Here is a 14,406-nt window from a genome sequence, read left to right on the forward strand (position 1 = left end):
GCAGGCCACACTGGTGACTGGGGACTGTTTAAATTGTGCAGACCTTTCTCATTCACTGCTCCCAGGTCTTCTTATTTAACCTGATGTCAAAATCTATATCCTTGAAAGTGGCTGAAGATGTACCGAATTGCGGTCTTCCCAGGGCTGCCATGTAATAAATCTCCCTTTTTCTGCCCTTTACCATGTCTCTTTATTTGGCATAGGAGGGTGACTGCTTGGACCAAACTCTCGATTCCTGACCTCTGGGCCTGGGATCTAAAAACCTTGTTTCATTGGTTAAAGGACTCCAACATGCAAAGCTAATGACATTCAGGATTTGTATCGTAGGAAATGACTTCAGTACTCCAGTTGTCTCCTGAAACCCATCTTTACCCAGATTAGGAATCCAACTGGTCTCTACCTTATTGATCTGTCTAGTGCTTCCATCCTCTTTCAATGGATGGAAAAACCCCAAACTCCCATCTGGTTATAGAAAACTCTACCTGCCTGTTTGGATCTTTCCCATCATTTTAGCATGCCCAGGCCTTCTCTACAATCAGCATCAGAAGTTAAGTCCTTTTTATTCTAGCTTTTAATTTTCCTATGGCAGAGAAGAAAATCTATAGGGTAGGAACCAATGTATTCCCTTCCTTAACCTAGAACAAACATTGCAGAGCTCTTTCTCAATGATCCTAATGACTGCCATTAAGTGGTCTAGAGAAGCCTTAAATGGTCAGAACTGATACAGGAGAGCTACTGGGCACGTCCCTTCCCTTTCCCAATTGCCTACAAGTAGACTTAAAAAAAAAAAAAAAACCAACAAAATCTATAACGAAACAATGAAATGTTGAGAGACTAAATCAACCTACATCTTACCTACTCAGGTGCTCAGCACTTGGCACAAGGTATGCACAGAGTTCACTGTGGTGAACCAAAGAACTGATGAATGACAAATGTGAGGGTCCTTCCCCGCACACCCCAGAAATGCACTTAGAACCACTTGCGTGAAGGAGACTGAAAACTCTCCTGATGAATGACAAATGTGAGGGCCCCCGCACACCCCAGAAATGCACTTAGAACCACTTGCGTGAAGGAGACTGAAAACTCTCCTGAGAAATATTCTACAGGCAGCTTCTTCACCCCATGCCCCTTGGGTTTCCAGTGACTTGTAGTGGTGGCCCTGGATCCAAATGGTGGCCAATATTAGTACATCAGGAAGGGCTGGAATGCTTGTTTCCAATCGATGAGGAGGTTGTGTCTGAGAGGAAGGAAACCCTGGGTTCAGCTTGGCTCCTTCACTGAGGAACCATGCCATGGAAACCTTTTTTTTTTTTTTTAACTGAGCCTAGGTTTCTGTTCTGCAAAAGATATGTGAATACACATGCCTTCTTTGTTTTGGTCAGCAGACAAACAGGATAACAAGCAGCTTAGAAGAAAGTCTATGGCTATTTTCTGTGCCCTGTTTGGTCCATTCCCTAACCTGCTCTTCCAGGATTGATCCTTTCAGTCCAGGGGAATCTTTCATCTGTGTCTCGGATTTCACTTAATTAATAGATTTGAAAGACTCTCTAAGACCTTTCCATACCCATGAAAATCTTGTTGAATTTGTCTCAAGAAGGGGGAAGGGGAGGAGAGTCATGAAGGGGAATGGGTTTGATTGGGGTGTATTGTATTCATATATGAAAGCATCACAGTGAAATCACTCTGTGTAACTCATGTGTGCTAATAAAAAATGTAAAAAAGAAAGGAAGGAAGGAAGAAAGGAAGGGAGGAAGGGAGGGAGGGAGGGAGGGAGGGAAGGAGGAAGGAAGGAAGGAAGGAAGGAAGGAAGGAAGGAAGGAAGGAAGGAAGGAAGGAAGGAAGGAAGGAAGGAAAAGACAGATAGACATTTGGAGATTGTACCCAGTGGCATGTATAGTTCACAGGCAGAAATAAAAGTTGAGGTCACACATTAGCCATTGTGGTTTTATTTCAAGCTACTTAAAAAAAATTGCATGTATTTACTAAGTGTCAGGCAATTTACCTTCATGATTTCAGCTCATCCTCCCAAAAGTTATGCAAAGAAATTACTATTCTCTGTTGATACATGAGGAAACTGAGATTTAGAAGTTATTTGGCCCAGAGTTACTTGGCAGGGGTGTGAGAAGAGGAAGCAGGATGGGAAATCTCATCTGTTCAATGGCACATACCTGAGGCATTCCTCCATTCATACAGAAGTAAATTACTTCCTAGCATCCTTGCCAAATATTAACATAAACCCAGAGTGGACGATGGACCATCTGAGTGGCCAGAGAGGAAGAAACACAATGAGAATGGTGCAAGTGGACCTCCACTCATCTTAGCAGCTTACTCGGAAGCAAGAATGGATCATGGAAGATCACTCCAAGTTCAACGATCACTCAAAGTTCAAGGTCACTCAGAAATCACGCAAGTTCACTCAAAGTTTGTAGCACACCAGACCTAAAGGGAGGCCCTGTGGTGGCATTCTTCCTGCTCCTTCTCCCACCTTACACAGGCAACACATTCTTGTCTAACATCTACCTACGGAATGAGATTTTCCAGAACGAGGAGATCTGAGTCCTGGAAGCAACCAATGATGAAAATAGGATGGAAGCTAGTATCAGAGTAACGTCTCGGGTCCTGAAGATGGCACTAAGGAAATTAGTTCAGTGGCCGCAGTGAGCGAAGGATTTTATAAACATAACCTAATTGTATTGCTTTAAACTCCTGAAGCTTATTGCCCTGTTTAATGATGTGGCACATTATTTATAGGGCAGCACAATGAGACTTCTATTGATTTAATGCACTTCCTTAAAGACTGTCATTGTCACAGCCATAAAACCAAGCTATTCCCCGACAATTCAATTATGTCTTCTGAGCCTATAAACCATCCATGCCTCATAGCTGCGTATGAGAAGCAGGCAGGGTGCAAGCATGAGTGGGGTAGTGTAGAACCTCCAGAGGCAAAAGGGGGAGGTCTGGAGAAAACAAAGGCCAATGCAGGACCTCAACCCACAGACAAAGAGCAGCTAGCGAAAGCATTGGAATGTTGAAAGGCATTGTACTCATAAGCTGCTTGCTTAAATACTTCCTTTGCACAACTACCTGGCCAAGGGGATATGTGTCTTTGCACAAACAAAATTGGCAGGCAGAGCTCAGTGTGAACTTAGAGTCCAATCTGGCTCTCACACCATCTATGCTTGATGAATGACGAGCGGTTCAGTTTTTGGAGATAAGATGGCTCAGTCATACAAACAAGTCGGAAGTAAGTTTGTACCTTAAGAGCCTTTCTCTTACTAGGTAAATAATTCATATTAATAGTACTAATTATACCAAGAAACTGCAATAAAGGAGGGAAATAACATGGAGTTTTGCCACAAAATCAGCTGTGGTTTCTGGCCCTGGTTCTGCCATTTACTAGCTGTGTACCAATGGGTACTTGACTTGGCATGTTTGAGTCTCCGTTTCTCAAATGTGAAACAGAAGTATCCATACATGGACCTACCAACACCTGCAAGTACAGGTGCAATGTTTCTTTCTTTTTTTGGGGGGGGTCCGGTCGTGGGGCCTGAACTCTGGGCCTGGGCACTGTCCCTCAGCTCTTCAGCTCAAGGCTAGCGCTCTACCACTTGAGCCACAGCGCCACTTCTGGCTTTTTTCTTTTTGCTTATATGGTGCTGAGGAATCGAACCCAGGGCCTCATGCATGCAAGGCAAGTGCTCTACCACTGAGCCACCTTCCCAGCCCCCAGGTGCAATGTTTCTAACTTCCTCAAAATGCTAGTCCACAAACCACTTCTTCCTTTAATGTGGGAAATAGACACAAATTGTCACTTAAGTGTTCATTTCACAGGAAGGGAACACTTACAGGAAAAAAAGGACTTTCCCAATGGCAGACTAGTTTCTTGAACCTGCAGTGGTGGGATTCTAACTCTGGTAATACCACCCAGACTCTGGTGGCTCATGCCTACAATCCTAGCTACTCAGGGAGCTGAGATCTGAGGATTGTGGTCTGAAGCCAACTTGGGCAGGAAGTCTGTGAGATTCATATCTCAATTAACCATAAAAACAAACAAACAAACAAACTGGGGGCTGGGAAGGTGGTAGAGTGCTTTCCTTTCATGCATGAGGCCCTGGGGTTTGATTCCTTAGCACCTCACAAGCAGAAAAAGCTGGAAGTGGCACTGTGGCTCAAGTGCTAGAGTGCTAGCCTTGAACTGAAGAGCTGAGGGACAGCGCCCAGGCCGAATTCAACCCCCATGCTCGACAAAAAATGAAACAACAACAACAACAACAACAAACCCCAAAACAAACAAACCTGGAAGTAAAGCCGTGGCTCAAGTGGTAGTGTGCTAGCCTTGAGCAAAAGAAGCTCAGGGGCAGAGTGCAGGCCTTGAGTTTAAGTCCCAGGGCCTGTGCACGCAGAGGAATTATAACTGTCGATTGGGTATGATGTAGCTTTTCCAGAGGAGCGCAAACTCCTCCTGGATTCTCCCAAGAAGACTATCAAGGATAGACCACTGCCAAGTGGTCTTTGATCCTTCTCCCTCTCCTTCCTGCTTGACGTTGGAAGAATCTTAAACATCGAGCCTACAGTAAACCTGAGGATCTGTCGTCTAGGGCAAACTGAGGCTTCAGGAATTACATATACTGAAAAGAATCCTGAGGAATCATTTCTCCCTACTGCCCGTTGTGTGTGCGTGTGTGTGTGTGTGTGTGTGTGTGTGTGTGTATACACATACACATACAAGCACATATATGTGTATATACACATGTGCATACATAGCAGGGCCAAGATTTACATCTGAGGCAGCTCAGTTGTCTCTGCAGTCGCCGCCTCCTACACCTCCCCACCACCACCTCGGAACCGCACTCTGGGCTTACCTTTCTGATACTGGAGCCACAGCTGCTGCTGAACCTTCTTGCTGGGGAAGTGGATGATGCACGTGAGCTCTGAGCCGTACAGGGCCTCAGCGATATAGTGGGAGCCGTAGTGTTGGATGAAGGACAGCAGCTCATCTCGACTGCTCTCTTTGGTCAGGATCTTGAGAACGTTGGTGAAGCCTGGACAAGGAAAGGCGCGTGCATAGGTGGTCAGATTGTAAAGCTTGGGGACTCGTAGGTTAGACATCCATTGGCAGGTGGCTCATTCCAATTCAGATTTAGTACCTGATATTTTTTTTCCACCACAGTGGTAGCCTACTGACCGCATGTGTCTAAAGAGGCACCTCATGGATCTCTCTGGTGGACACTGAGATGGAGTGGAAGGAACTATGCAGTAGAAGGCCTAACCCCAGTGATCTCCATAGGGGTGACCTTCAAGTGACAATCACAAAGCCAAAAAGAGCATCTACGGACTGAGGCACTCACGTGAACCAGACACAACACTAGATGATTTCATCTACTCTTTCTAGTTGAACCTTAGCCTAAACACTGTTTAGCACAACCACCCCATCCTGCAGATGAGCAAGTCATAAAAGGGATGAGTCTAATCCTCTAGCTGGAGGAGATGGAGTCAAAGCTCCTTATGTTTTTACTCCCATGTGCACACACCAAGTAAACTAGGCCTTGTCCACAAGCTGGAGTCCTGGGCTGCATTCCCCCTGGGGCTCAGTATAGCCCTGGCCCTGCTTCAGTTTCCTGGACCCCTGCCTCCCTTTCTATCTTGGCTCTTCCCCTCCTGCTATACTGGTATATTCTCTCTCCCAAAATGGCCTCTGGGCCTTCTTGCTGTTCTATTTTCCCTTAGTCCTCTGCTAAGTTTTCAGCACCTAGCAAAAGGCCTCCAGTACCATCAGTCAGTGACGGCTCTTTCCACTCTCTTTTTTTCCCCTCAAACCAAGCGACTGTCTCAGAGTCTCCCGGCAATGGGGGGAGGTTCTGTCATTTCAGCTGCTAACCCTGCTCTTCCCTCCACAGTGGGCAGCTCAGCTTCCCCACGGCAAACTGCTAAGGAAGCCGGGACTGAGAAGTGGTTACTCCAAAACAGGCTGCTTTGGACTTGGAGCTTGAGAATACCTAGAGAGCGCTGAGTGTAGGAAAAGGCTTGCTTTTTGTTTTTTAAACCTAGCTGACATTTTGGCCAGGTCCTCCAGGAGATACTTGGTGATGCTGGGAGTCTCATCCATAGTGAGACTGGTACACACAGCAGGAAGACTAGAGATGATATAACACCACAGCGAAGACAGAGCTCAGGCCCCTGCCCCCCACCCCCGCCCCATGCACTGTCCCCTTTGAACATCATCTGTTCCTCAAAAATTGTCTCTAATCCTTTCTTCCTTCCTTCCCTCCCTCCCTCCTTCCTTCCTCGCTCTCTTTTTCCTTTCCTTTCTTTATCTGTGTCTTAATGGGGCTTAAACTCAGGGCGATTTCACTCAAGACTGGTGCGCTACCATGACAGCCAAACCTCTACCAGGTTTTCTTTCTTTCTTTTTTTCTTTCTCTCTCTCTCTCTTTCTTTCTGTCTTTCTTTCGTCAGTCATGGGGGTTGAACTCTGAGCCTGGGCGCCATCCCTCAGCTCTTCAGCTCAAGGCGAGCACATTACCACTTGAGTCACCACAGTGCCACTTCCGGTTTTCTGGTGGTTAGTTGGAGAAAAGAGTCTCACAGACTTTCCTGCCCAGGCTGGCTTTGAACTGTGATGCTCAGATCTCAGCCTCCTGAGTAGCTACGATTACAGGCATGAGCCATGAGCGCCCGGCTCCTTCCAGCTTTTAGATAGTTAATTGAGGGTAAACATCTCAGGGATTTTCCTGCCTGAGCTGGCTTTTTACTGCATGGCTCAGCTCTCAGCTCCTGATTGGTTAGGAGCTGGAGTGCCCAGCTCACATCCTACTCTTCAGACCTGCCTGAGCTCCTGCCTGCTCTTGGATGAATTCCAGAGCCTTTGGACCTGCAGGATCATTTCTCCTAAGCTTCACATAGCAAGCTTTCCCTCCAGCCTTTGTCTCGAAGGCAACCTGACATTCCTTTCTTCCTTTACAGGCGCATCTCCCCCAGTGCCCAAGTCCATTCCTCCTCAGGGCCCTGAAACTCACCCTTCCTTAGGAAGCCTTTCAGGCTCGGGGCTGAGCACCTGCTCTTTGTAGTTCCGGCTCTATCTCGTGGCAGGTGGAAGCCCCACCTCAGCTGTCTCTACACCTGTGCAGCCTCCTCCTCCCATGACCTACCCCAGTCACCTTCCCCGCTCAGTCCCTAGATCACAGCAGACTCACACACACCAGCCACAACCACCAGCACAGCAGCCAATTCTGTGTCGCACTGTGGAGCCTGCATCTCTCCAACATCCACAATGAGCTCCAACTTGCCAACATTTGATTTACAAGGTGGCTCCAGGAGCATCATTACTGATTCATTAAGGCAGTACACCTTTGTAGTCCTAATAGGAACTTCACAGTTTCATTCGCAAGTGCAGGGTGAAGGGGTGGTAGGAAAACAGAAAAAGGGCTCAAAGAAATGGTACTTGATTAGAATAACCTCTATCACCTATTAACTCATGCAACTGGATAATTAATTCAGCAGTATTAATAATGCCATATTTCTATTAAGTAATATATAACAGTGTCTGGGAGGTGCTCTGTGGATCTTTATCCAGGAAGATTTAAAAAAAAAAAATGCAATCAAGGGCTGGGAAGGTGGCTCAGTGGTAGAGCGCTTGCCTTGCTTGCATGAGGCCCTGGGTTTGATTCCTCAGCACCACATAAGCAAAAAGAAAAAAGCCAGAGGTGGCGCTGTGGCTCAAGTGGTAGAGTGCTAGCCTTGAGCTGAAGAGCTGAGGGACAGCGCCCAGGCCCAGAGTTCAGGCCCCATGGCCGGACCCCCCCCCCCAAATGCAATCAAATCCCTGTTATTTTCCCTAATCTGCCCCTTGCTAGCTGTGCATCTTGAGGTTAGTTACTTAACCTCTCTGACCTTCAGTTTCCTGGTTTGAAATAAAAAATAGGTTAAATAATGCTTTTCTTGTAGGACTGTTTTAAGGCATAACATATGAAACATTATAAAGTACTTAACAGCAGCAATAACTACTGTCAGAAGGGAAAGCTCTCAATTTTCCAAGCTAAGAGAGCTCCGTTTTGCTGATGAACAAAATACATTGAAGAAGTTTAAGGGAAAAAAATGAGACAAGAACTCAGGGCTAAATAAGCCAGTGGCAGGGTTATGAGTCAGCCAGCCAGAAAACCCTACACCAGGTCTTGTCATTCGACATGCTTTCTTTTTCTTTTTTGGTTTTCATTTATTATTTATTTTAATTCTTTCATCAAACATAAATGTCCAATTTCGGCTGATTCTGCCTTAAGCTCTCAGGAGAGTAGAATACACAAGCCCTAGGTACTGACTTCAGTGTTCAGTCAGGTCAGTGGGGGAGATAGTCAAAATTAAGTTATGAGGGGTTGGAGGCATGGCTCAGTTGGTAGAGTGCCAGCCTATGAGCCAAAGAGCATCAGGCACTGAGTTTGAATCTCTGTGTTGAACCAATAAAGATAAAATAATTTTTTTTTGTCCATTGTGGGGCTTGAACTCTGGGTCTGGACACTGTCCTGAGCTCTTCAGCTCAAGGCCAACCCTCTACCACTTGAGTCACAGCGCCACTTCTGGTTTTCTAGTAATTAATTGGAGTAAGAGTTTCACGGACTTTCCTGCCCAGGCTGGCTTTGAACCATGACCCTCAGATCTCAGTCTCCTGAGTAGCTAGGATGACAAGCTTGAGCCATCCGTTGCTCAGCAAGGATTTTTTTTTAAAGATTAAGTTATGAATCAGGCACCTGTTAGTGCTTGGCTAGAGGCATCCTAGCACAGGAATTTCTTGCTTTGTTTGAAGAGGAAAGAAGATTGGAAGAGGTAACAAAGAGTAGTTTGGCGCAGGATCCCTGAGCAAGGAAACAGGTGAGGGAATCTAGAGGTTCAAAACCACCGTCGTGAGCAAAGGTGTCTCATTTTGAGAAAGACAAATTGTCCCCAAGGTCAGGTGGGGGGTGGGGATGGGGTGTGGAGGGGGAGGACTATGTGCTGTCCTCTTAGAGAGGACCTGGGGATTAGCTCCAGGGAAGAATTTGCCATGGTTCTCCTTCCAGGGGACCAACAGGATTCACACTGTGGTTTTATCTATCTTCTCTCGGCTCTCAGTCTTGCCACAGCCTGCCCAGATATTCCTGCATCCAGGAAGCTCATTCTCCAACTGGGTCATGGCCTTCTCATCCTGGAGCTGACCTTACCATACCATATGGATCTCACTGCCCGCCGGGCGAACCTGCTCTCCTCTCCAGTTACCTTCCTTCTCTTGGCATGCCCTGTGCCAGCCAAGGCTTGGCACATAACCTTAGATCCTTGGGAACCTGGAATGGGGGGGTCACTCCAAATCCTCTTGGCTACCCCCACGTGTCCAGGCGATGGTCCTCACCTGCCGAGAGAGTGATGGTGCTCAGCTTCACACGGTAGAGGTTGCTCCGTACCCGCCAGCGCTGCACCATGGGGTAGCCCATGGCTTCATCATACCTGATGTCTCCTGGAGGTGGGTGGGGCGGGGGGAGAAATGACAAAGACACATGAACACAGAAATGGACACAGCTTGGACCACAATGGTCGTCCTGCAAGCTCTGAGCTCTGGATGGTGGATGATCACCTCTTCTGAGTCATAGAGGCCCAGTGTTTGGGTACAGGCTTCCACTGGGGTCTGCCATTTTTATCTGGATGCCTTTGATCTCGGCCACACCTCTGCGATTTCTCTCTTAAGCCTTCCCCTTTACCTAACAGGTAAGAACCATCTCAGATTATGCTTAGTCCTGATGGAGACCATTGTTTCTTAACATGGTGCTATGTAAAACACATGCGGACCCATTTGGAAGTTTCCATTTCAAGTAAAAGAGTGGGAAACACTAGCTCAACCAATTAACATGTTTAATGATCAGCCACTTAAATAAACAAATAGGCATTTTAAGGCTCCAATGAAAGTACTGTGTAAATGTATCTGAATCCTTTCACACGGGTGGATCAGCGGAACACAGGTTCCACAGACCACATTCTAGAAAACACAGATGTTGTATAAACAACCACAAAACAAAGAGAAACCACCACAAAACGTTTTGCAAGTGGTTAACACTGGGTAGTGGATGTATGAAAAAATTCTTACGTTCTGATTTATATCTATTTTCATTAAAAAATTCATTAAAAAATTCTTTACCCTAAGCTTTGGAATTGCTTTGTGTGTGTGTGTGTGTGTGTGTGTGTGTGTGTGTGTAATCAGGATGACACTTTCGAAAAGAAATTCTCCTCACGTCAGCAGTTATTATTATTGTTGTTATGAATCCATGCTTTCTTGAGCCTCTGCAAATAACAGGCACATTTCCTCTCCTCTCCTCTAGTCCCCTGGTGAGGAGGCACTTAAAGAGAAATTTGATACCAAGATTAAAATGAGACTCTCATTGGAACAAATGATTTCTTCTTGGACATTACTATAGAATTAAAGTTGTCCATTACTGTCAGCTTTTTTTTCCCTTCTCTGCTTTTCAGGAATAATATAATTTTTAGAGGCTTTCATTTTAAAGTAAAAATATTCATGATCCCCAAAGATATGTCCACTGGAGCAAGGCTGCTTGGTTATAAATGTGTCCTTACTGTTTATCTCCTCTGTCTTTCTTGCCTTTCCTTTGCAGAGGCTGGAGACAAAAGGAGAGCAGTTAGGAGAGGGAAGGAGGGAGGGAGGACAGAGTAGTGGTTCTAACTCAGGGCAGAGAAAGTGTTATAAACATTAACGTCAGGTGTCAGGGAGCTTCTGTCCCCCATCCACCACTGCTTATCCAAACCCGCAGTTGAATGATGGGGGCATTACTGACCAATAGCCTATCTCCAAAAGAGGGAAGGACTTAAACTCAGGGCCTGGGCACTATCCTACAGGGTTTTCTGCTCAAGGCTGGAGCTCTACGGTTAGAGCCACACCTCCACTTCTAGCCTTTTGTTGGTTAATGGGAGATAAGAACCACATAGACTTTTTCTGCCCTGGCTGGCTGCAAACCTCCATTCTCAGATCTCAGCCTCCTGAATAGTTAGGATTATTAGCACGAGCCATTGGTGCCTGGCTAGTTGACCATTTTGATACAGGATTTTTATTATTTTGCTATAAGTTTTTATTATCTTTCAGTTGATGGAAGGATGCCCAGAATAGGGAACCATGTTCTCTTGATTGACAAATACTTTATTTAAAAAAAAAATCTGCTTTCTCTGCCCTTCATTATATCCCTACTTCTCTCCCATAAGTGGCCAGCATCTACTTCCTACTTCTTTACAACTCTCAGATTTCTGAGACTCAAGCCTGAAGTATAAAGCTTCATGTGTAGAATGTTAAAATTATTCCCACCTGTCTAAAACAGGGTATAGAGCAAAGCCTGCCTATTGCAGGCTTTCAAAAACCTATAGACTGGCCGGTGGTCACATTTTCCCTTCTTCTTCATAAAGCCGTCCCTGATCTTATACTATCCCTGACCACAGAAAGCCCGACTCTATTCCAGATCTCCACCTGTGGAGGGGTGGGTGGAATAAATCACTGAGGTAGGGAGTTTTTTGTTTTTTCCTTTTGGCAATTCAGTTAAAAAATAAAATAAAATAAACCAAGACACTATAGCAAATCTTTTACTAGAACACTTTCAAATATCTCTGTGGCACACACCTATACATCTTAGCACTTGGGAGACTAGGGCAGGAAAATGATGAATTTGAGGTCAACCTGGGCTACATAGAGTCTCCATCTCAAAACCAAAAGATTCCTGAGTCAATACAAGTAATCATATCATTTTGTAACATTGCCAGAGAATCATAATAAACCAAGCATTATACATATATGTATATGTGTACCTACAGTCTCTATTTCTCACTATAATCTGGCAAAAGACTTGTTTATACTCTAAGTCTCACAGGGGAAACTGTTGAAGAACAGACAATGATCAATGATTGGTCCAAAATACTTTTTATCAGAGGACAGTAGCTCTGCATTTATCATGAGCCCATCTGTCCCCCCCCCCCCCCGTCCCCTCCCTCCCCCCGCCGAGGGCATCCAACAAGGGACTGTCACTCAATAGGCATATTGTAGGCCCGACTCCTCACTAGTATGGAAGATCTAGCTAGATGCCCTTTTTATTTCATGTCAGCTTGGGATTTCTATGATCTTATAAGAAAAAAAAAAACCATCAAGGAAAGCCTAGAAGTTTATAGGCTCATTTAACAACGCATTTTTTAACATCTATGACTTCACTTCATTTACATCCTTTTTGGAATTAGACAAGCCAGGGTGGTAATGAAAGACAGGGGACAGTGGGTAAAGTATCTGCTTTGGAGTTCAGGTCATCTCAGTTTAGTCTCTGATGATATGTCTATAGCCTACTCATGTTGCCTTAAAAGGAATATATGAGCTGAACTGGTTTATAGGAAGAGCTGAACTGGTTTATAGGAAGCATCACACCCTTGCAAGATCCTGTGGGTTTATGCATACCAGAGTCGTTCCCGTAGGAGGCCCTCACCCATGTGGGTTCACTGCTGTTTGCTGTTTTACCACAGAGGCATATGGAAGCCTGACAATTTGTATGAGGTCTCCCTAGAGCTTGTGAAGTGATGGGGGGTGGTCTTGCCTTCTCTCTGAGATAGCTCAATTTCCCATGGGGGTGGCCATTATCTTCTGTCAGTGGGTGCCACACAAATACCCAATGGCAAAGCTTAGAATCAAGAGGAAGTGAGAAACACACACACACACACCACACACACACACACACACACACACCAGCAACAACAACAAGAAAGAGTAGAAAGGCATCCTAGGGTGAGGGTCAGGAGAGCCTACAAAATACAACTGTCCAGTCGGGAAATAGGGAGGTTGAGGGGGAGGGAGTGCCAGGGACATGACAATGCAAAGGACAGGCCCAGTCCCAGCATAGGTGCTGTGTGATGCCGGGCTAGTCTTCACTGCTCTGAGTGTACATTCATATCTACAAGTTGGGACAGGAATACCCTCGTAGTTGGGTGCTGGTGGCTCAGGCCTGTAATCCTAGCTAGTCAGGGAGGGTGAGATCTGAGGATCACAGTTCAAAGCCAGCCTGGGCAGGAAAATCTACTCTTATCTTCAATAAACAACTTAGAAAAAGCCAGAAGTGGGGCTATGGCTCAAATGGTAGAGCACTAGCCTTGAGCAAAAACAAAGCTCAAGGATAGTGCCCAGGTCCAAAGTCCAAGCCCTAGAACCAGCAAAAACCAAAACCCAAACCAAACCAAAACAACCAAAAAAACCCTCTTAACAAATAGCTTGTGCCCACATACATAAACTAAAATTCAAGGAGGAAATGCTCTAGGTTGGAGAGTCCACTGATTTTACTTTAGAATGATTTTTAAAATGAACCAAGAAAGCACAAAAAGGTACTGAAAGTTAAAAAGGCATAAGAATGAGAAAGTTGTCAAGACAGTGAAAGATGTTGGCTAGGTGAATAGGGAGACAAGCTCCCAGTGAGAAAGGCTGATGTGTGTTCCCAGTGCTCGGTGAAGACTCTTAATCTACACAGGTCATAGGAAGAACCCAAGAAAATGAACACTGGGCTTGGAGCTCTTCCTTGGCTTCTTTTGTTCAAGGTTGGTTGGTGCTCTACCACGTGAGCCACAGTTCACTTCCAGCATTTTTGCCGGTTAAGGGGAGATAAGCATCTGCTAAACTTTTTTTTTTTAATCCAGGCTAGTTTCGAACCTCAGTCCTCAGACCTCAGCCTGCATTCCAGGCGTGAGCCAATGGTACCTAGCCCATCCCATCCTTGATGAATGAGAAGGTGTGGTCAGACCCATCTTGGATTTGCTCAAGACTGATGTATGTGCGTGGTGTGTGGTCAGGGAGCCAGCCTGGAAAGGTCTGGATGTAAGTCTTACCAGTGAGCAGCTGGAGGTCCGGGAGCGGCTCGGAGAGGACCCCCCGACATTGCTCTTCCACTGGCAGTGGGATCACCAGCAGCCCATCAGCCAACTGGGGAAAGTCTTTGATGAAGTTGTTCTCCCTGTGAAGAAGAGCAGAGACACAGCCTAATGGAGGGAGTGGAGGGAGGGAGCTGGGGGTGCAGGACGGAGGCAGGTGTCTTACAGATGGAATGGACTGGCAGCCTCGATGCCCTGCCATGGGTCCTCCAGTCTCCTGGATCCCAGCTCCACAAGTGCTAAGGACAGGCTGGGGAGCCAGGCAGCTTAGAGGTTCCAAGGCTAGCCCAACTATTGATTGACGGTATGATCTCCAGTAACTTGTGTGTTCTCTTAGAGCCTCAGTCTCCTTGACTTCAAAGTGGAGACTTAGACCTCAGGGCTGTTGTAAACACTGCATGAGATCAAGCTGCCGATTGTTCAAGACGTTCTTGGATGCTCTCTCAGCTCAGTGTTCAGCTGTGAACTGTCCCCTTGCTTAAACAAAGACAAGGA

General features: G+C 45.9%; 1 protein-coding gene across 1 annotated transcript in view; it reads right to left on the bottom strand.

Moving 5' to 3' along the window:
• The window catches only part of Astn2 (astrotactin 2), an 887,273-nt gene that overhangs the window by 253,589 nt on the left and 619,278 nt on the right, over positions 1–14,406 (bottom strand). Inside the window, exons 14-16 of the mRNA XM_042678724.1 lie at positions 13,870–13,994; positions 9,377–9,481; positions 4,863–5,042 (exon numbers count right to left, since the gene is read on the bottom strand). Of these exons, the coding sequence (XP_042534658.1) occupies positions 4,863–5,042; positions 9,377–9,481; positions 13,870–13,994 (410 nt within the window). The remainder of the gene's footprint in view (positions 1–4,862; positions 5,043–9,376; positions 9,482–13,869; positions 13,995–14,406) is intronic.

Source organism: Dipodomys spectabilis, unplaced genomic scaffold (assembly GCF_019054845.1).
Source record: "Dipodomys spectabilis isolate Male_0828 unplaced genomic scaffold, ASM1905484v1 ptg000046l, whole genome shotgun sequence".
Classification (NCBI taxonomy): Eukaryota; Metazoa; Chordata; class Mammalia; order Rodentia; family Heteromyidae; genus Dipodomys; species Dipodomys spectabilis.